The sequence below is a fragment of the Somniosus microcephalus genome, chromosome 21 (genome assembly GCF_052327205.1).
Source record: "Somniosus microcephalus isolate GS21.2 chromosome 21, FLI_Smic_1.0, whole genome shotgun sequence".
NCBI lineage: Eukaryota > Metazoa > Chordata > Chondrichthyes > Squaliformes > Somniosidae > Somniosus > Somniosus microcephalus.
This window is the reverse complement of record NC_141007.1, coordinates 46785590-46806212: the sequence shown is the minus strand read 5'-3', so window position 1 is coordinate 46806212 and position 20623 is coordinate 46785590. Positions and strand designations below refer to the sequence as shown.

The window sequence follows — 20623 nt, the reverse complement described above, 5'->3', positions numbered from 1 at the left end:
CCACTGTCCTATTACCATCTCGTCTGGTTTTGAATACCTCTTAATGTCTCTTTTACTTCTTTTGTTCTATTGCAGCCCTGCCTTCGATCTATTTTATTTCCTTTCCAGTTTTGAAAAAGGGTTTCGACCCGAAACGTCAACTCTAATTTCTCTCCACGGATGTTGCCTGGCCTGCTGAGTTTTTCCAGCATTTTCTGTTGTTATTTCTAACTGCATCTGTGCAACACAGCTGATCACGGAACAAGTTGTTCTGACTAATCCACAACCTGATTTTCCCCTAATAAAATGCAAAATTGAATTTTCTAACAAAAAATGCCGCTTGCAAGATGTTTATTCTTTTAACTTTTTGTCTTTCTATTTCCCATTTTCAAATACTTCTGTAACCAACGGTGTATAATTCACATTTATATAATAGGAGATCTTCCATGACATCGCTCATGGTGAGTCAAGAGGATTCTCTGTTTCATATAAATAGGATTGTTTATGCTATGTAGGAGAATACATCAGGACCACTGATTCACAATTACTCAATATGTCAAATTCCATTTTTATTAAATGGTTGTTATGAACTTGGGTCTGTTGTAGATACCTTTACTGGTTCAGTGGCATCAGTCATTCCCTTCAGCAATCTCACACTGCCTTATATCTAATTGCACAGTAGAGCAACCTACGGCTATAACAATAGCAACCCCTGTGATCAAGATTGGATATTCGCATCTTTCACACATGTATTTCTTCAAATTCGCCGAAGGTGGACCAAGCAAACATGGTCAGTGAGACTATGTATGTGGGTATGAAATGTTATCCTGCTTTATTTCACATCACAAGAACACGTAGAACAACAATTATGATTAAATTCACTCAATTCGAACAATGCAAGTTGACTTTGTGTAATAATGCAAAATAATAAACATGCTATGCTTCCCCGCATGAGCGAGTCATCTTATTTAGCTTAAACAGAATCACTCCTCTGCATTCTCCTGCCTTTTGCTGCCTGACAGCCTGCACAACATCCTTTTCTGTATTTCCCTAGGTTCCTCCTTTTATCTCCCTTTTCAGAGGCAGACAGAGATCAAGTGGCTTTCAAACACATTTTAACTTTTGGACAGCCCAGTTGGTGGCGTGTGCTGGCAGCCGGCTCATTCCAGTAGCAAAGAGGGCAGAGGCATTTTGAGGCCCAGTCCTCATTGAAATAGAACCGGCGAGCTGCCCATCCTTAATTGGCGGCTTGAGCAGCTCACCGGATTCAGGCACATCAGGAGGCCCAGAGGCTTTGGCAGTATTGAGGAATGGGCCTGGGCTTTGGTAACACTGACAAATTGTCCTAGAGTATGGCAAAACTAGGATGGAGCTCCTGGAGTTTGATGATGCTGCAATGGGGCTGCTGGAGTTTGGCAGTATGGGGAGTCTGGCATCAGCAGGAAAAGACCTGGGCTTTTGCAGAACTGTGGATAAAACTATTGTTCAAGCCCAAAGCTTTGAGAGAGGCTGAGTCCTTCAAGACAAAACTGAGGCAATATACGCGAAGGGGAAAAAACAGGTTATTATGAAATATGTAACTTAAATTGTTTTATTTTGTTTAAACTCTTATTTAAGACATTATAAATTTCAGTTACTAAAAATAGCAGGTGAAAAAAGTTCAGAAAGCATTTTGAGTGATTGTAGGAAAACAGCAGTGTATCACAAATACATTGTCAGAGCTAGTTGACATAGAGCTTTTCCATTTTAATTGTGCACACAGGAATTTATAAAGAAAAAAGTTGACACAAAATGTGTAATAACAGGTTAGTAAGGTTAGCCATTCTCCTATGGCATTGCACATGGGGAATGCTGGATTTTGCCAATGGGGAGCTTTTGGAGGCGGGACTCCCACTTGTCAGGTTTTAGTCCCGCCTCCATTGACTTCTGGCCAACCCACGTTATTTTCCCTTGATTGACCTTGTTAAGCCTGCCCAGTAGGTTTAGCAGGCCACTTAAGGGAAAGCCGGTTACAGAGAATGTTAGCGAATGACGTTTCATCTGTCAAAAATTTTTGACGGATGAATTGTCATCGTTTGACAGCTCTGTGAAGCTGTCAAACACTGAAATTCTCTGTTGTTTGATGAGTTCTTGTATTCAAGACTCATCAAACCTCTTTCTTTAGCAGAAATGAGATGGTTGTTGCATTGGAGAATGCCATCTCTGCCGGTGAGATGCGAGACTCCAACGTTTGAAGCCTGCAGGAAGAAACAAAGGTAAGTAAACATTTTCTATCACTTTCCACTCACCTCACATACCTACCTCTCCACACTTGCACCCATCACTTACCTTCACAGCGCACTTTTGCACCCTGCAGACCCCCACAGACCCACTGCTCGCCTCAGTGACCCTGGCGGGGTTCACAGCCTTCGGGAAGCCCGCACTTGTGTGGGTAAAATGGGGATAATCCTCTTATCTGCTTGTTAACTATCTGTTAACTGGCAGTTAAGTGGCTGTAATCCCCTTCCCGCTTCTAAGGAGACAGGACCCGGCGTGGGTCGGCTACCCGCCTCCCGGGAAGATGGCACGGAGGTGGGTTGGGGAAGGGATGGGCACCCGTCCCCAGATTCTGCCATTTTCCCGGCAGTCCTGCCTCCAAACCCACGTCCCCAGGGCTGGCAAGATCGCGCCCAAGTGTAATCTTCAGGTGGAACAGGGTTAAAAGGTAGGGGACAACTTGATCAGGACGCGTGGATGTAGTTCAGTCGTCATTTGAAAGTTCTACAGTCTTTCCTATTTTTATATAATACTTGAGTTGATAGAATTATTAATAGATAACTAGGAAAATGTGTGGCTATTTGGATGCAGAGAAGTAGAGTTGGTTGGGGCATAGTTATTTTTACAGGCTGAGGAGCTGGGAAACAGAAAATTGAGTTGTTAGAGTACAGTCAGTACATGGATAGAGGATGTAGTTACAGTGTGGCAAGTTTACAGAGGCAGTTTCCATTATAAATGTGGACATGGGAATTTGTAATGGAAAAAAACTGACCCAGAAGTGTAACAAAAACTTGACAAGAAATAACGTTTGTTGACAGGAAGTTTGCAAGGACACAAGATTTTTTAAATATCATAGATATAGTCATCTTTCTTTAACAAAAAGCTTTCTCTAAACTGGAGTTGCTTTTACCAGGCAGTTACCTTTAAAAAGCTCCTTGAAGTAACTGCAGTTTCATCATCAACATTTAATTAGAGCATCTTTCAGTACCCCTAAGTGGGATACATTATCCTGTTACAAAATCACCCCTCAAATACAGTTTTAATAGATGCAAGGGAAATTGGGCATTTCTACCTACCAGTGAACAACCTGGCAATTCCCATTGCAGTTTAATGTGGTTCGTGCCTTGGTCACTTACATGAGGTTCTGCAGTTAAAGCTTCTTTGCATCACTACTGTAGTGTATGTACCCGTCTACCTTTAAGGGAACGATTGAGTGTAACCGTTCACCTTTAAGAGAACTACTTTAGGTGTGGCACTATTTGATTGGCTTCTGTATACAGTAATACCGACAGTGACCACACCAGTATATAAGTGATGTTACAGGATAACTAGGGCAGATTCGCCCTGACCTCTGAATAGTAAAGACCTGTTTGTTTGTACTTCAAAAGTCTGTGTATTTATTTACTGCACAACCCACAGACTTTACAGTGGCGACAAGTCCGATCGTACCCTGCGGCAAGAATAGCAAAGTAACAAAGAGCGTCGAAGAGAGGCAACCGCCCTCGTCGTGCTACCAAAAGAAAACACGAGGCTACAACAACAGAAAGTGTGGTACTTTACAGAAGCTGGAAGACTAGCAACAAAAGCTTCATCAGCAACAGGCACTGATTACCCTGCTACCACGGTGTGGAGTGAGCCGACCAGCAAGAAACAAGGCGGCCGAAGAGACTGTGAGTAGGGGAAGGGGTAGAAGTATCCGGAGGAGAAGGGCAGAGCACTCGACCTCGGTCGAGGGGGAGCTGTACCGGCCAAAAGTCAGGTCCAACGGCGTCGGGTGACAGCCGGACCGCGATCGGCGGGAAAAATCCGGGCAGCGACCGCAGCCACGAAGCGCTGAACCTGCGAGTAGGCGCGGGAGGAGAAACCCAGCCGCAGCCGGGGAGGGAAACACCGGTCTGCGAGAGGGCTGGGGAGGCGAACGGGAACCGTGCGGGTGAGAGCCGGGTGCGGAGTGAGAGACTGCGAGGAGCCAGTCCAGCGGCTGAGCTGTTCTCCACCAACGGGGTACTCAGAGCCGGCAAAACCGAACGTGCGGGAGTGGGAGAGCGAACAGGAGCCGAGAACGGGGAGAGAGACTGCGCGAGAGCCAGTCCAGCGGCTGAACTGTTCTCCACCTACGGAGTACCCAGAGCCGGTAGAACCGAACGTGCGGGAGAGGGAGAGACAGAGCCGAGCACGGGGAGAGAGAGACTGCGCGAGAGCCAGTCCAGCGGCTGAACTGTCCTCCATTAACGGGGTGTACCCAGCGCCGGTAGAGCCGTGCGAGCGGGAGGAAAAGACAGAGCCGAGTAAGGGGAGCTGTGCGAGAGCCAGCCCAGCGGCTGAACCTGTCCGCTGTGGGGAAAGCGTACCCCTTACACCAGGGAGAAACGCGGAAAGCCGCCATTAGGTGGAGAAGACGACAGAGGCGGGAAACCGCCATTGAAGTGGGCGGGGAGAGAAAGGAAGAGCGGGAAACCGCCATTTTCGCGGGAAAAGAACCGCCATCTTAACTGCCATTGAAGTGGGCAGAGAGAGAGAGAGAGAGAGAGAAGGGAAGAGCGGGAAACCGCCATTTTCGCAGGAAAACCGCCATTTTAGAAAAAAAAAGATAATAAGTAATACTTAAAGAAATACTGGTGCTGCTCCCAAGGGAAGAAAAATGCCTAAGCGAGGGAATATTAACGACTTTAATTCTGAAATAGAAGACTGGGCCACGTACGTGGAACGCATCGAGATCTATTGTGAAGCCAACAAAATAGAGGAAGACGACATTGTTAAACTCGATGGGCGCAAAGACATACGGGCTCTTGAAGGATTTACTAGCACCAGCTAAACCGGCGGATCAGTCTTTCGAAGAGATTGTGGTTGTTCTGAAGGACCACTTGAACCCCACACCGTTGATGTTGGCTGAACGATTCAAATTCTATGCAAGAACGCAACGGAAAGACGAAAACAACGCAGAATACTTGGTCGAACTGCGTAGGCTAGCGAAATACTGCCAGTTCGGAGGGAATCTGACAGAGGCACTGCGAGACAAGTTCGTAGGCGGATTGTCCAAGGAAGGGACGCAAAAGCGCCTACTAGAAGAGAACGACCTTACACTTGACAGGGCTGTCCTTATAGCCACATCACACGAAGCCGCAGCGAAGGGAACGGCGGAAATGCAACTAAAGGCGGCGGCGCTCGGGGTGGACCAAATTACCTCGAGTACAACAAAATGCTATCGTTGTGGGAAGACAACACACGACCAGAATCAATGCTGGTTTAAGAACCAAGAATGTAGGAAATGTGGCAAACTGGGTCACATCGCTAAGGTATGCCGGTCAGGGAAGAAGACCAACAACCAAAGGAAGCCATCACAAGAAAAGTACAACAAGGTATACAAGGGGGCTGAGAAGAGTTCAGACGAACAGAATCCAGACTCAGATCCAAACGGCCAGGAGCTGGGTAGTCTGAGTATCCACCATGTGAGTAAGGAAGCTGACCTACAAACTATCTGGGTCATGCTAAAAATAGCTGGAGTCCAAGTGAAAATGGAGTTGGACACTGGATCAGCTGTATCAGTCATAAATCGAGGGGATTACCACCGGCTATTCTCACACATACCCTTAAGAGATACCAAGTTCGTATTGCAGACATACACGGGGCATAAAGTATACCCCATGGGAAAAATAAGAGTCAAGGTGAGAGATAGAGGTAAAGAACACCCAAGAATGAACTTGTATGTACTACATGAGGGAGGACCACCACTTCTAGGACGGGAGTGGATCAAGAAAATAGACATGGAATGGCACTACCTACAAGCAATGACGAGTGAGGACTCGGTGCAGACAAGCAGCTCAGACTCTGAGCCGGAAGACGATAAGTCCAGCCCACGTATGAAAAACAAGGTTAACATGAACTCACTGACTAAGGTTGGAAAAACGATGGCGTGCATAAAGACAGAGAATTCTGAGTCTGTTCAAGTCACAGACATATGCATTACGGAGGAACACCGAGCTCGAACTCAACGTTATTTCAAAGTACGACAACAATTCGAACAATTAAGTTACCGTCTCGTACAGGAGATGAAAACAATGAAAAAGTTCTATGACACCGAATGGGAGAGTCTGGAAAGACAACAGAACCTGCTGGCTCAAGCAGAGAGCGACCATAGAGCCATCGTGACCAATTACCGATCACACCTCCCTTATGATGTTCAGGAGTTAGAATATTTGCATGATCTAGAGATACAGCATAAAGGCAAACCACGCTACACTGAGGATTTTGTTCTGCAATTGGAGACGGAGCTAGTGCAGGCAAGGTTAAGAGAAGCTGAATCGCAGTGTGCACTTAAAGAGATGCAGAAAAAAATCTTGGACATGGAAAAGAGAAACGCTTCTTTACCTGATGTGAATAATGTGGCCATGTTGCAAGAGGAGCTTATCACTCAGTTAAATGAAAATAAAGGGAAAATGACTGAGATAGACTGCAAGAATAAAGAAGATTTGATGGCAGTGAGACTTCAAGAGGCAGATAGCATAGCAGCCTTGGCTGAACTCCAACAGGAAATTGCGAAAGAAGCAAATGAAGAGGAATCTTCAGGAAGCCGGGATTTTATTCCAGTTCTTCTCTACGACTCCTTACAAGCAGAGTGTGAGAAGTGGAAAGAACAGTATGAACAGGCCCAGGCTACAATTCTGGAGGGGATTAACTCGGCAACCTCCGAAAAGCTAGTTTCAGTAGAAGCATATGAACAACTAAAGGTTGAACATGAGCAAGAAGTCCAAAGGCTGCAGGAAATTCTTGATGAGCTCAAGGCCAAGACAGACTCATCGGTAGAGATTCCATCCGTAGATGGAAAATTAGAGGTGGAAGACATAGCAGAACGTGAAATTCAAGATGTCCAAGAACTCGTTAAATTATTGAAGGAAACCCAAGACAAATATGAGGCGGCAATGGCAGAGGTCCAACAACTTGAAGAACATATTCAACTAGGAATCCGGGCAGTGGAAGGAAAGGCCAATGGAAGGAACACAGAGACTGTAGGAATGGCCCCTGATCAGGAGTTAGAGAACACCAAGGCGCAATTTCTTCGAGCGCTTAAAACCAAAGGACCGGAGGAAAGGAAGGTGAAAACATTGGAGGGAAAGGTGGATGAAATGGAGAAGGCGCTAATCCACAGTGTCCCCGTAGAAGAGTTAACGGCCAGCCAACTCTTATACACGCTGAGGGACAAGACTCCAAAATGGGAACACGAGTTTCAGGTTTCAAAGGGAAAGAATTCGGAGCTTCCAAAAGTCACGGAGAGAGCTGAGGGGGCAACACAGCTTGCACATGGATGTCAAAAGTATGCTGAATTACGTCAAGGGGAACAGAAGAATGCGGAAACAGCTACTTCAGTAGAAGGATTAAATAGCCTGATAACGGGATCCCCGATGGAAGGGAAGGTATTGAACTCACAAATGAGGCCAGGCGTGAAGGAATGGCAGACATCCCAGGAAGAGCGGGATGAATATGAATGCTTGAAGAAGTCTTTTCAAGAAAGATGGTCAGAGAAGGAACCACCGTCGGCTAACGTCCAGTTGGATAAGGAGGAAGTAGAAGGGCCCCTCACTGGCCTAACTCAGGACGACCCCGAATACTATCATGACCTATTGAGTGACACTGAATATTACGAGGATCTGGTCTGCCCAGTTTGTGATGAAAACTCCCAAAGTACAGAAATCCGCATGAAGCACTTAAGGTCTATTGAACATAGAGAGTTGGTGGCGCTACAGATGGCCGCAGAGAAAGGAGCTCCGAGAGTTTCAAAAAGGCAGAAAAGAAAAAGAAGAAGCAGGAGATAATAACTGTCTAAAATACTATCATCTCAGGCGGGACACCATGAAAGGAGCTAAATTAGTTGAAAACCCGAAAATTATCAAGACAGCCAGTTGGTTGTAAAAGTCCGCACTGCTGGTTCAACAGGACGGAAGGTCAAGCTGTTACGTTAAGAAAAAGGCTATGGAGGAGTCACGCTAGCCATGTGAACCGGCTACACCAAAGAGATGCTGTTCGGAATGAGTCAAGATCAGAGACTGAATCTATGAACTGTTTCCGCAGAGACTGAACCTGTGAACTGTTCCCACCGAAAGTATATCTGTAAACTGTTTTATATGACGTTGACTCCACCGGAATTATCTCTGTAAATTGTTTGTTCTCCACCGAGAGTATATCTGTAAATTGTTATGTGAAGTTGAAGATATGTATGTTTAACGGGGACCCTGTAAGTAATAAGCTAAAAAGGGAGGATTGTAGTGTATGTACCCGTCTACCTTTAAGGGAACGATTGAGTGTAACCGTTCACCTTTAAGAGAACTACTTTAGGTGTGGCACTATTTGATTGGCTTCTGTATACGGTAATACCGACAGTGACCACACCAGTATATAAGTGATGTTACAGGATAACTAGGGCAGATTCGCCCTGACCTCTGAATAGTAAAGACCTGTTTGTTTGTACTTCAAAAGTCTGTGTATTTATTTACTGCACAACCCACAGACTTTACAACTACATACTGCTTCATGATTCACGGGGCAGTAAAACATCTTAGAAACTTGAGGGGGAAGTGTTGGTGGGTTCAAGTTGCGTCAGATTTGGAATAATCAGCAGCTTTTTGTTAACATTTCTATATTGCGACAGTCTATTTTTAGTTTAATGCAGTTCATAGCAGAGCTGGTTAAACACGGCTCCACCGATACCGACTCTTCGTGTTGCCATGTGCTGCTTCAGTGGAAAAACTGCCTTTTAAAGATATTGGATATTTTCTATTTTAGCATGTTGAATGAAGTTTAAGCTTGGGCTGTTATTTATGAGGTCATTTGTTGAAGGGTTATTGAAAATAAACAGTATAAAAGGCACTTCTGAATGTCTAGGGTGGCAAAAGAGTACAGCAGCCTGTCACATAATGTTAGTGAGAGTCCCATTTTATTAAATGGGCCAATAATGCGACCCATTACAGCGCCACCTACAGGCACATGTTTCACTAGAAAATTGTAGCCCTTACAATATACGATAGATATAGGTAGGTTTGATAGTGTTTTGTAATTAGGTGCTTTAACTACTTAGCTCATATAGAAACATTTATTGAAGAGAAATCTGATTGTAATGAAGCGAGGCAGGAAAGTGGCAAAATGGCAGTAGAGAATTGTTTCTACATAATTATTTTTATTCGTTTATGGGATGTGGGCGTCGTTGGCAATGCCAGCATTTCTTGCCCATCCCTAGTTGCCCTTGAGAAGGTGGTGGTGAGCCACTTTCTTGAACCGCTGCAGTCCGTGTGGTGATGGTACTCCCACAGTGCTGTTAGGGAGGGAGTTCCAGGATTTTGACCCAGCGACGATGAAGGATCAGCGATATACTTCTAAGTCAGGATGCGTTGTCCTGGATGGTGTCGAGCTTCCTGAGTGTTGTTGGAGCTGCACTCGTCCAATATATTGATAATTATGTTTTATATCCACCTATTAGGATAATCCAGCAATTTTTCTTTGAACATGGTTTACTCTTGCTTGACTAATGGGGAAAACTATAGTACCAAGGGCTCTAGATGCACTACAGATTTATAAGCTGTTAATAGATGTTCAAATTTGGGTCTAAGAGGAAACTCAAATGAAAACATTTTACAAGTGGAAGAAACATGTCCTTAAGGAGACCTTGTCTTAACAAATCAGCTTTAAATGGAGCAGTCTCTGTTAACCAATAGTCAGCACAGCACATTGCAAACTGATTTAGTTTTCTAAATAAATATGCTTAATAAAGTCAGAAATCAGGTGGCGATAATGGCCTTTTAAATACACTATTCTTCAAAAGCTGGGCCAGCTATTTGCTTTTTCCACAAATGACTTTGCTCAGTCAGAGGTTATTAAAAACAAACTATAATGATACATGAACGTTTAGCTTATCTATAATTACAATGAAGATAAACTTCTCTTTTAAGCAAGCTGCAGTTTTCATCATGACGTATTAACCTACAGTACAGCAATCCCTGTAACTTTAAAATGAAAGAGAATACCTATAGCAGATTCAGAAAGGATTAATATGACTGTTTTAAAATGGTCTGGCTGTAACAACTACAAGGTGTTCCAACGGTCAGACACGGGGGATGCTGAAATGCACCCGTTGCACTGAGCACCTTTTTCTTGAAGCAGTAATATAGTAATTACTTACGAAACATGGTCATGTACTGCTTCGGGTTGAGATTCCAGTGGCCCCAGTTTGTTCGGTAACCATGGAGATTTGCATAATCGTCAAAATTGTATGCTGGCTCTGTGCCAAATGTGTCAATCACCCGAATTCGGCATCTGAAAACCAAAACAGAAGTATGAAAAGCCAATGCTGTATGTGGATCTTAAGAGCAAACCCAGTACAAGTATCATTCAGTTCAGTTAGGTGTATACACTTCCATTAGGAACACCAGACAGTGCATCACCTACTGATTATTCCAGGAAGTATAGGGGATGTGCTGTCTGTATTTTCTAGAGAATATTAAGGAACTTTTAATCTTATCATTGAAATACAAACCACAACACCTAGCTCCCAGTGTTCACGTCTGATGATTCATCTGCAAAATGACTTTCTGTTCTTTCCAGCTGTTAAAAAGTACAGAGAAAGAGAGGCATAAACCCATTGAGCATTGTAAAATGTCTATTTCTGCCTGATTAACCTTGAATCTTGTATTCTCTTGAACTCTATTGTAGAAATGCTACTACAGTCGCTTCAAGATTAAAATCTGTGGAAACAGCTCAGCAGCTTCTTGGGATTTTTGTCCCACCTGAAAACATGTTTGTCATGGCTACAGTTCAAATATTTTACAGGCATGTTTTCTGCATCGTTATAGATTTGGAGAGGAGAGAGGTAGTTTTAAGGTAATCAATTGTGTGCATCATCAATTCACTTTTAACTGAGCTACCCTGTGGAATGGAGTAGAATTCCGAAATGATTTTCTGATAACCATGAAAACTACAAACCTGACTCATTGGCTGCGATTTTGCCGGCGCTCAGTGGACGGGATGGGCAGTGGGTCAGCTGTGAAATTTAAAACGATTGACAGCGGATCGGGAACCCTCTGTCAAAAAGCGCACACCTGCATTTCCCAATGTCGGGTCTGCCAGCGTTCAGCAGACCCGACAGGCAGCGGCGGCGGGGGGGGGACCCAATTCAAATCAGTAGTGGCTTGTTTACAGCCACTTAACAATGCTTTTTTCCCAGTTTTTTTAATTTGACAGGTTGCCCACTGGTTTCCCGCTGTGCCTAGACCTTGTCTGCGAAGCTGAGGTGGGAGGTCACTTGTCATTGTTTCAGCTGATGAGTTGACAGCTTCAAATGTCAAGTCAAAGCACCCAGCTGTTTGAGAAATGTTCCCTTAACCACTAGCTTCTCTAAACTGCATTTCCATGACAGATTCAGAATGCTGCAAGTCTTTACACAAGTCTCCATCCAGTCTGACCTCATTACCTCTCCCACGATTGACAGATCACTTTTGTCATCTTAATTTAAACTGCCATCTATTCCATATGCATGGGTGCACGTTATACTCTCTCTCCTTGGACCTCAGAATCTGACTATGCTCCAAAATCTGTGTCATCGCATCAACGCTCTTCTCAATCTTCCTTGCTGCAATGCTCCATCTCACCCTCAGTAAGCTCCCCACTGGAGTGGAGCTAATTTACAGAACAAACGGGAAACTGTTCAACCTCCGTCACCTCCAGTCCAGATCCAAGGTCGTCCCATCCACTGTCGTCGAATTACAGTATGCAGACGATGCTTGCGTCTGTGCTCACTCGGAGGTCGAACTCCAAACCATTGCCAACACCTTCACCGAAGCGTACGAGAGCATGGGCCTTACACTAAACATCCGTAAGACAAAGGTCCTCTACCAACCTGCCCCCGCCACACAGTACTGCCCCCCCCCCCGACTATCAAAACCCATGACAAGGCCTTGGACAACGTGGCCCACTTTCCATACCTCGGGAGCCTACTGTCAACAAGGGCAGACGTCGACGACGAAGTCCAACACCGCCTTCAATGTGCCAGTGCAGCCTTCGGTCGCCTGAGGAAGAGAGTGTTTGAAGACCAGGACCTCAAACCCGGCACTAAGCTCATGGTCTACAGAGCAGCAGTGATACCCGCCCTGCTGTATGCCTCAGAGACATGGACCATGTACAGCAGGCACCTCAAAGCACTGGAAAGGTACCACCAACGCTGCCTCCGCAAGATCCTGCAAATCCATTGGCAGGATAGGCGCACCAACGTCAGTGTTCTTGCTCAGGCCAACATCCCCAGCATCGAAGCTTTGACCATGCTCGATCAGCTTCGATGGATGGGTCACATTGTCCGTAAGCCCAATACGAGACTCCCAAAGCAAACGCTCTACTCGGAGCTCCGGCACGGCAAGAGAGCCCCAGGTGGGCAGGGGAAATCCTCAAAGCCTCCTTGAAAAAGTGTAACATCCCCACCGACACCTGGGAATCCCTGGCCCAAGGCTGCACCATGTGGAGGAGAAGCATTCGGGAAGGCACCGAACACCTTGAGTCTCTTCGCCGGGAGTAAGCGGAAGCCAAGCGCAAGGAGCGCACGTCAACCCAAGCACCCCACCCACCTGCCCCTTCAACCACCGTCTGCCCCACCTGTGACAGAGACTGCAGGTCCCGCATTGGACTCATCAGTCACCTGCGAGCTCATTTTTAATGTGGAAGCAAGTCATCCTCGGTTCCGAGGGACTGCCTAAGAAGATGCTCCAACACCAGCATCACCAACAACAACACCAGCCTTCCCGCAATCACCTGATGCTGCACAGGACACAGGGCATCAGCACACGACCACATTGCTGCCGAGGACGCCAGAGATGGCCTCACCATGGCCACATTTATTTCACTTGATGCTGTACACCCTGGCTGCCATATGATGCGGCAGGTTGGCACTGCCCCACACCAACACCATAAAGCATCCGTACAATGCCCAAACCATTCCTTTCACACTCATCACCATTGTGGCGGGGGGGGGGGGGTACCATTATGCCTTACCATTCACTGCAACTCACTAAGCCACTTCCAAAGGTGCACACAAATCTGTCCAAGAACACAAAGTGTTGAAAATAAAGGTTTCAATGTTTGACAGCACATTAACAGAAACTTTACATGAACATTGGCTAAAACATACACGTGCCTATTCTTGTGTGTTGTTAGTTGGTATGATTGCACTAGGATGAGGATGAGTGTGAGGGGAGGCTAGTGAGATGGGGAAGTGCTAATGTAGATAGAGAGGGATGGGTGGAGGTGCAAGGTAAGTTGGTGTGAGTAAGGATGTGCAGGAGTAGGGTAGGGAAGGCAGAGTGATGGGGATTTGATGGGTGGCACAGCAGGAAGAGGTTGAGTGTGGCTTTGCAGTAACATTTCGTGATCTACTGAGATCATTGAAAGGTTTGTGCCACTGCAGCCTGGTCCTCCTAATGACATCCCTGCTTGTGTCCTCCTGTACAATGTGCAATCAGGCTGTGTTGGTCTCCTGGGAAGGTCTCTTCTACCCATTGGAAGGGAAGAGAACCTCCCTGCGTGCTGTGACTCCCTCCATATGCTTATGGAGGGAGTCATGGGAGAGCCTGGGTGCAGCCGTGCACCTCTGTGCAGTGCTTATCTGTGTTGGCAGCACCTCAATGCTGTAGAACACTGACAGCACAAATGTCAAAATAAATTTGCGCATGGTCCCTTTAAGGAAAACGGCTGATGACGCATCATCAAATGACGTCATCAGACCCGCTTCCTTCAATTGGCTGGGAAACTCGCTGGGCAGGCTTAACAAGCCCAATCAGGGGAAAGTCATGTCGGAGACCGGTATGGAGCCAACAGCGGGATCGGGACCCGTCACCGACGTTGCCCGCCACGGACCCGCTGAGGTAGGGAAAATCGCAGCCATTATTGCCAAGAAAAGGGCTGGGTTCATCCTGTAAATGGACAATGCAAAGCCAAAGCAACAATAGCCTTTTAAAAAATTCATTCATGGGATGTGGGCGTCGCAAGCAAGGCCAACATTTATTGCTCATCCCTAACTGCCCTTGAGAAGGTGGTGGTGAGCCGCCTTCTTGAACCGCTGCAGTCCGTGTAGACTTTCTTTGTAACGATTTGGTACAACTGAGTGGCTCGCTAGGCAGAGGGCAGTTAAGAGTCAACCACATTACTGCGGCAAAAGCAAAATACTGCGGATGTTGGAGATCTGAAATAAAAACAGAAAATGCTGGAAACGCTCAGCAGGTCAGGCAGCATCTGTGGAGAGAGAAACAGAGTTAATGGTTCAGGTCGATGACCTTTCATTGCTGTGGGTCTGCAGTCACATATCGGCCAGACCGGGTAAGGGCGGCAGATTTCCTATCCCTAAAGAACATTAGTGAACCAGGTGGGTTTTTACGACAATCCGATAGTTTCATGGTCACCATTACTGAAAATAGTTTTTTAGCCAGGTTTATTTAATTAACTGAATTTAAATTCCCCAGCTGCCGTGGTGGGATTTGAACTCATGTCTCTGGATCATTAGTCCAGGCCTCTGGATTATTAGTCCAGAAACATAACCACCCTGTATAACCATGTTATTCTAAATTTAGATCAAGATATATATTTGTTCTTGTAAAGTCTGTGGGTTGTGCAGTTAATAAATACACAGACTTCAGAAGTAACAAACAAAACAGGTCTTTACTATTCGAAGGTCCGGGCGAATCTGCCCCAGCAATCCTGCCACAACACTTATATACTGGTGTGGTCACTATCGGTATTACAGTATACAGAAGCCAAACAAATAGTGCCACACCTAAAGTAGTTCTCTTAAAGGTGAATGGTTACATTCAATAGTTCCCTTAAAGGTAGACGGGTACATACACTACAATCCTCCCTTTTTAGCTTACTACTTACAGAGTCTCCGTTAAACATACATATCTTCAACTTCCTATAAACAATTACAGATATAATCTCGGTGGAGTCAATGTCATATAAAACAATTTACAGATATAATCTCGGTGGGAACAGTTCACAGGTTCAGTCTCTGCGGAAACAGTTCATAGATTCAGTCTCTGATCTTGACTCGTTCCGAACAACATTTCTTTGGTGTAGCCGGTTCACCTGGCTAGCGTGACTCCTCCATAGCCTTTTTCTTGACGTAACAGCTTGAACTTTCGTCCTGTTGAACCAGCAGTGCGGACTTTTACAACCAACTGGCTGTCTTGACATTTTCCAGTTTTTCAACTAATTTAGCTCCTTTCGTAGTGTTCCGCCTGAGATGGTAGAAGTGCTAATATTTTAGACAGTTATTATCTTCTGCTTCTTCTTTTTCTTTTCTGCCTTTTTGAAACTCTCGGAGCTCCTTTCTCGGCTGCCAGCTGTAGCGCCACCAACTCTCTATGTTCCTTAGACCTTAAGTGCTTCCTCCGGATTTCAGCACTTTGGGAGTTTTCATCACAAGCTGGGCAGACCACATCCTCGTAATATTCAGTGTCACTCAACAGGTCATGGTAATATTCGGGTTCGTCCTGAGTTAGGCCAGCGAGGGAGCCTTCTTCTTCCTCCTCACCCGTCTGGACGTTAGCTGACGGTGGTTCTTTCCCTAGACATCTTTCTTGAAAAGACTTCTTCATGCATTCATATTCATCCCGCTCTTCCTGGGTTGTCTGCCATTCCTTCACTACTGACCTCATTTGTGAGTTCAATACCTTCCCTTCCACCGGGGATTGCGGTATCAGGCTATTTAATCCTTCTACTGAAGCAGCTGTTTCAACATTCTTCTGTTCACATTGACGTGATTCAACGAACTCTTCATAGAGTAAACTGTAACACAAAATCTGTGTTGCCACCTCAGTTATTTCTGTAACTTTTGGGAGCTCCGAATTCCTTCCCTTTGCAGATTGAAGCTCGTGTTCCCATTGTGGAGTCTTGTCTCTCAGCATGTGAAGGAGTTGGCTGACCGTTAACTCTTCCGCGGGGACTCTGTGGATCAGAGTCTTCACCATTTCATCCACCTTTCCCTCCAATGCTTTCACCTTCCTTTCCTCTTGTACTTTGGTTTCAAGCGCTCGAAGAAGTTGCGCCTTGATGCTCCCAAGCTCATGTTCAGAGCCCATTCTTACAGTCTCTGTGTTTCTTACAGTTTCCTTCCCTTCCACTGAAAGGATTCCCAGTTGACTCTGCTCTTCAAGTCGTTGAACCTCGGTCATTGCCGCCTCATATTTGTCTTGGGTTTCCTCCAATATTTTTATGAGTTCTTGGACATCTTGTCTTTCATGTTCTGCCATGTCTTTCACCGCTAAATTCTCATCTATGGATGGAACTTCTACCGATGAGTCTGTCTTGGCCTTGAGCTCATCAAGAATTTCCTGCAGCCTTTGGACTTCTTGCTCATGTTCAACCTTTAGTTGTTCATATGCTTCTACTGAAACTAGCTTTTCGGAGGTTGCCGAGTTAATCCCCTCCAGAATTGTAGCCTGGGCCTGTTCATACTGTTCTTTCCACTTCTCACACTCTGCTTGTAAGGAGTCGTAGAGAAGAACTGGAATAAAATCCCGGCTTCCTGAAGATTCCTCTTCATTTGCTTCTTTCGCAATTTCCTGTTGGAGTTCAGCCAAGGCTGCTATGCTATCTGCCTCTTGAAGTCTCACTGCCATCAAATCTTCTTTATTCTTGCAGTCTATCTCAGTCATTTTCCCTTTATTTTCATTTAACTGAGTGATAAGCTCCTCTTGCAACATGGCCACATTATTCACATCAGGTAAAGAAGCGTTTCTCTTTTCCATGTCCAAGATTTTTTTCTGCATCTCTTTAAGTGCACACTGCGATTCAGCTTCTCTTAACCTTGCCTGCACTAGCTCCGTCTCCAATTGCAGAACAAAATCCTCAGTGTAGCGTGGTTTGCCTTTATGCTGTATCTCTAGATCATGCAAATATTCTAACTCCTGAACATCATAAGGGAGGTGTGATCGGTAATTGGTCACGATGGCTCTATGGTCACTCTCTGCTTGAGCCAGCAGGTTCTGTTGTCTTTCCAGACTCTCCCATTCGGTGTCATAGAACTTTTTCATTGTTTTCATCTCCTGTACGAGACGGTAACTTAATTGTTCGAATTGTTGTCGTACTTTGAAATAACGTTGAGTTCGAGCTCGGTGTTCCTCCGTAATGCATATGTCTGTGACTTGAACAGACTCAGAATTCTCTGTCTTTATGCACGCCATCGTTTTTCCAACCTTAGTCAGTGAGTTCATGTTAACCTTGTTTTTCATACGTGGGCTGGACTTATCGTCTTCCGGCTCAGAGTCTGAGCTGCTTGTCTGCACCGAGTCCTCACTCGTCATTGCTTGTAGGTAGTGCCATTCCATGTCTATTTTCTTGATCCACTCCCGTCCTAGAAGTGGTGGTCCTCCCTCATGTAGTACATACAAGTTCATTCTTGGGTGTTCTTTACCCCTATCTCTCACCTTGACTCTTATTTTTCCCATGGGGTATACTTTATGCCCCGTGTATGTCTGCAATACGAACTTGGTATCTCTTAAGGGTATGTGTGAGAATAGCCGGTGGTAATCCCCTCGATTTATGACTGATACAGCTGATCCAGTGTCCAACTCCATTTTCACTTGGACTATTTTTAGCATGACCCAGATAGTTTGTAGGTCAGCTTCCTTACTCACATGGTGGATACTCAGACTACCCAGCTCCTGGCCGTTTGGATCTGAGTCTGGATTCTGTTCGTCTGAACTCTTCTCAGCCCCCTTGTATACCTTGTTGTACTTTTCTTGTGATGGCTTCCTTTGGTTGTTGGTCTTCTTCCCTGACCGGCATACCTTAGCGATGTGACCCAGTTTGCCACATTTCCTACATTCTTGGTTCTTAAACCAGCATTGATTCTGGTCGTGTGTTGTCTTCCCACAACGATAGCATTTTGTTGTACTCGAGGTAATTTGGTCCACCCCGAGCGCCGCCGCCTTTAGTTGCATTTCCGCCGTTCCTTTCGCTGCGGCTTCGTGTGATGCGGCTATAAGGACAGCCCTGTCAAGTGTAAGGTCGTTCTCTTCTAGTAGGCGCTTTTGCGTCCCTTCCTTGGACAATCCGCCTACGAGCTTGTCTCGCAGTGCCTCTGTCAGATTCCCTCCAAACTGGCAGTATTTCGCTAGCCTACGCAGTTCGACTAAGTATTCTGCGTTGTTTTCGTCTTTCCGTTGCGTTCTTGCATAGAATTTGAATCGTTCAGCCAACATCAACGGTGTGGGGTTCAAGTGGTCCTTTAGAACAACCACAATCTCTTCGAAAGACTGATCCGCCGGTTTAGCTGGTGCTAGTAAATCCTTCAAGAGCCCATATGTCTTTGCGCCCATCGAGTTTAACAATGTTATCGCCTTGTCGTCTTCCTCTATTTTGTTGGCTTCACAATAGATCTCGATGCGTTCCACGTACGTGGCCCAGTCTTCTATTTCAGAATTAAAGTCGTTAATATTCCCTCGCTTAGGCATTTTTCTTCCCTTGGGAGCAGCACCAGTATTTCTTTAAGTATTCTTATTTATTTGTTTGTTTCTAAGATGGCGGTTTTCCCGCGAAATCGGCGGTTTCACGCTCTTTCCTTCTCTCCCCGCCCACTTCAATGGCGGTATGTCAATCAAGATGGCGGTTTTCCCGCGAAAATGGCAGTTTCCCGCTCTTCCTTTCTCGCCCCGCCCACTTCAATGGCGGTTTCCCGCTTCTGGCGTCTTCTCCGCCTAATGGCGGCTTCCCGCATTTCTTCCCGGTGGAAGGGGTACGCTTCCCCCACAGCGGACAGGTTCAGCCGCTGGCTGGCTTCTGCACAGCTCCCCTTACTCGGCTATGTCTTTTCCTCCCGCACGCACGGCTCTACCGGCGCTGGGTACACCCCGTTAACGGAGGACAGTTCAGCCGCTGGACTGGCTCTCGCGCAGTCTCTCTCTCCGTCCCCGGCTCTGTCGCTCTCTCACCCGCACGTTCGGTGCTACCGGCCCTGGGTACCCCATTGGTGGAGAACAGTTCAGCCGCTGGACTGGCTCTCGCGCAGTCTCTCACCCCGTTTTCGGCTGTGTCTCTCACCCACTCCTGCACGTTCGGTTTTGCCGGCTCTGAGTACCCCGTTGGTGGAGAACAGCTCAGCCGCTGGACTGGCTCCTCGCAGTCTCTCTCTCCGCACCCGGCTCTCACCCGCACGGTTCCCGTTCGCCTCCCCAGCCCTCTCGCAGACCGGTGTTTCCCTCCCCGGCTGCGGCTGGGTTTCTCTTCCCGCGCCTACTCGCAGGCTCAGCGCTTCGTGGCTGCGGTCGCTGCCCGGATTTTTCCCGCCGATCGCGGTGCGGCTGTCACCCGACGCCGTTGGACCCGACTTTTGGCCGGCACAGCTCCCCCTCGACCGAGGTCGAGTGCTCTGCCCTTATCCTCCGGATACTTCTACACCTTCCCCTACTCACAGTCTCTTCGGCCGCCTTGTTCCCTGCTGATCGGCTCACTCCGCACCGTGGTAGAAGGGTAGTCAGTGCCTGTTGCTGATGGAAGCTTTTGTTGCTAAAGTCTTCCACCTTTCTCCTGCTGCAGCCTCGTGTTTTCTTCCAGCAGCACGACGAGGGCGGTTGCCTCTCTTCGATGCTCTTCTTGCTTTGGTAATCTTGCCGCAGGGTACGATCGGACTCGTCGCCACTGTAAAGTCTGTGGGTTGTGCAGTTAATAAATACACAGACTTCAGAAGTAACAAACAAAACAGGTCTTTACTATTCGAAGGTCCGGGCGAATCTGCCCCAGCAATCCTGCCACAATACTTATATACTGGTGTGGTCACTATCGGTATTACAGTATACAGAAGCCAAACAAATAGTGCCACACCTAAAGTAGTTCTCTTAAAGGTGAACGGTTACATTCAATAGTTCCCTTAAAGGTAGACGGGTACATACACTACAGTTCTCTGCTAACATTTTGATACCAAGAGCAATGACAACATTAAAATGATTTTCTAAATAATATAGCTTTTTAAACAACTGATGATTTTTCAAGCTACAATTATTTTGTCTTTAGAAGCTAGTGGATTCTCCGGTGAAATGAAGATATCAAAAACTGTAAATTAAGAAGTTTAAAACAATTTAATTTCAGTTGTCAAATCATGTCATAATTAACAGAAGGTACAGGTCACTGGGATTCATACTTAATGCCTTTTAAGTATCAGCGTTTTTATACGTAAGCCCTAGAATGCTGCTCATTTCCCCACTGAATATGTGCTGAATTAACACCTACTCGGTTCATCTATGGCTATTGGGACTATTGGTGTCATGGTACATATTAGATCTGGTGATTAGCAGAGTTGAGCATTTATATTTATTCAAGCTTCAGGATTACACACTGTAAACACATGTTTGCTTAATACTGTTCATTGAAA

The 20623-nt window shown here is 46.0% G+C and overlaps 1 protein-coding gene across 1 annotated transcript in view; it reads right to left on the bottom strand.

The window, feature by feature from the left end:
* Nucleotides 1-20623, bottom strand: part of mgat5b (alpha-1,6-mannosylglycoprotein 6-beta-N-acetylglucosaminyltransferase B) — a 1090939-nt gene that overhangs the window by 147753 nt on the left and 922563 nt on the right. The window contains exon 10 of the mRNA XM_085963547.1: nucleotides 10403-10536. Within this exon, the coding sequence (XP_085819673.1) occupies nucleotides 10403-10536 (134 nt within the window). The remainder of the gene's footprint in view (nucleotides 1-10402; nucleotides 10537-20623) is intronic.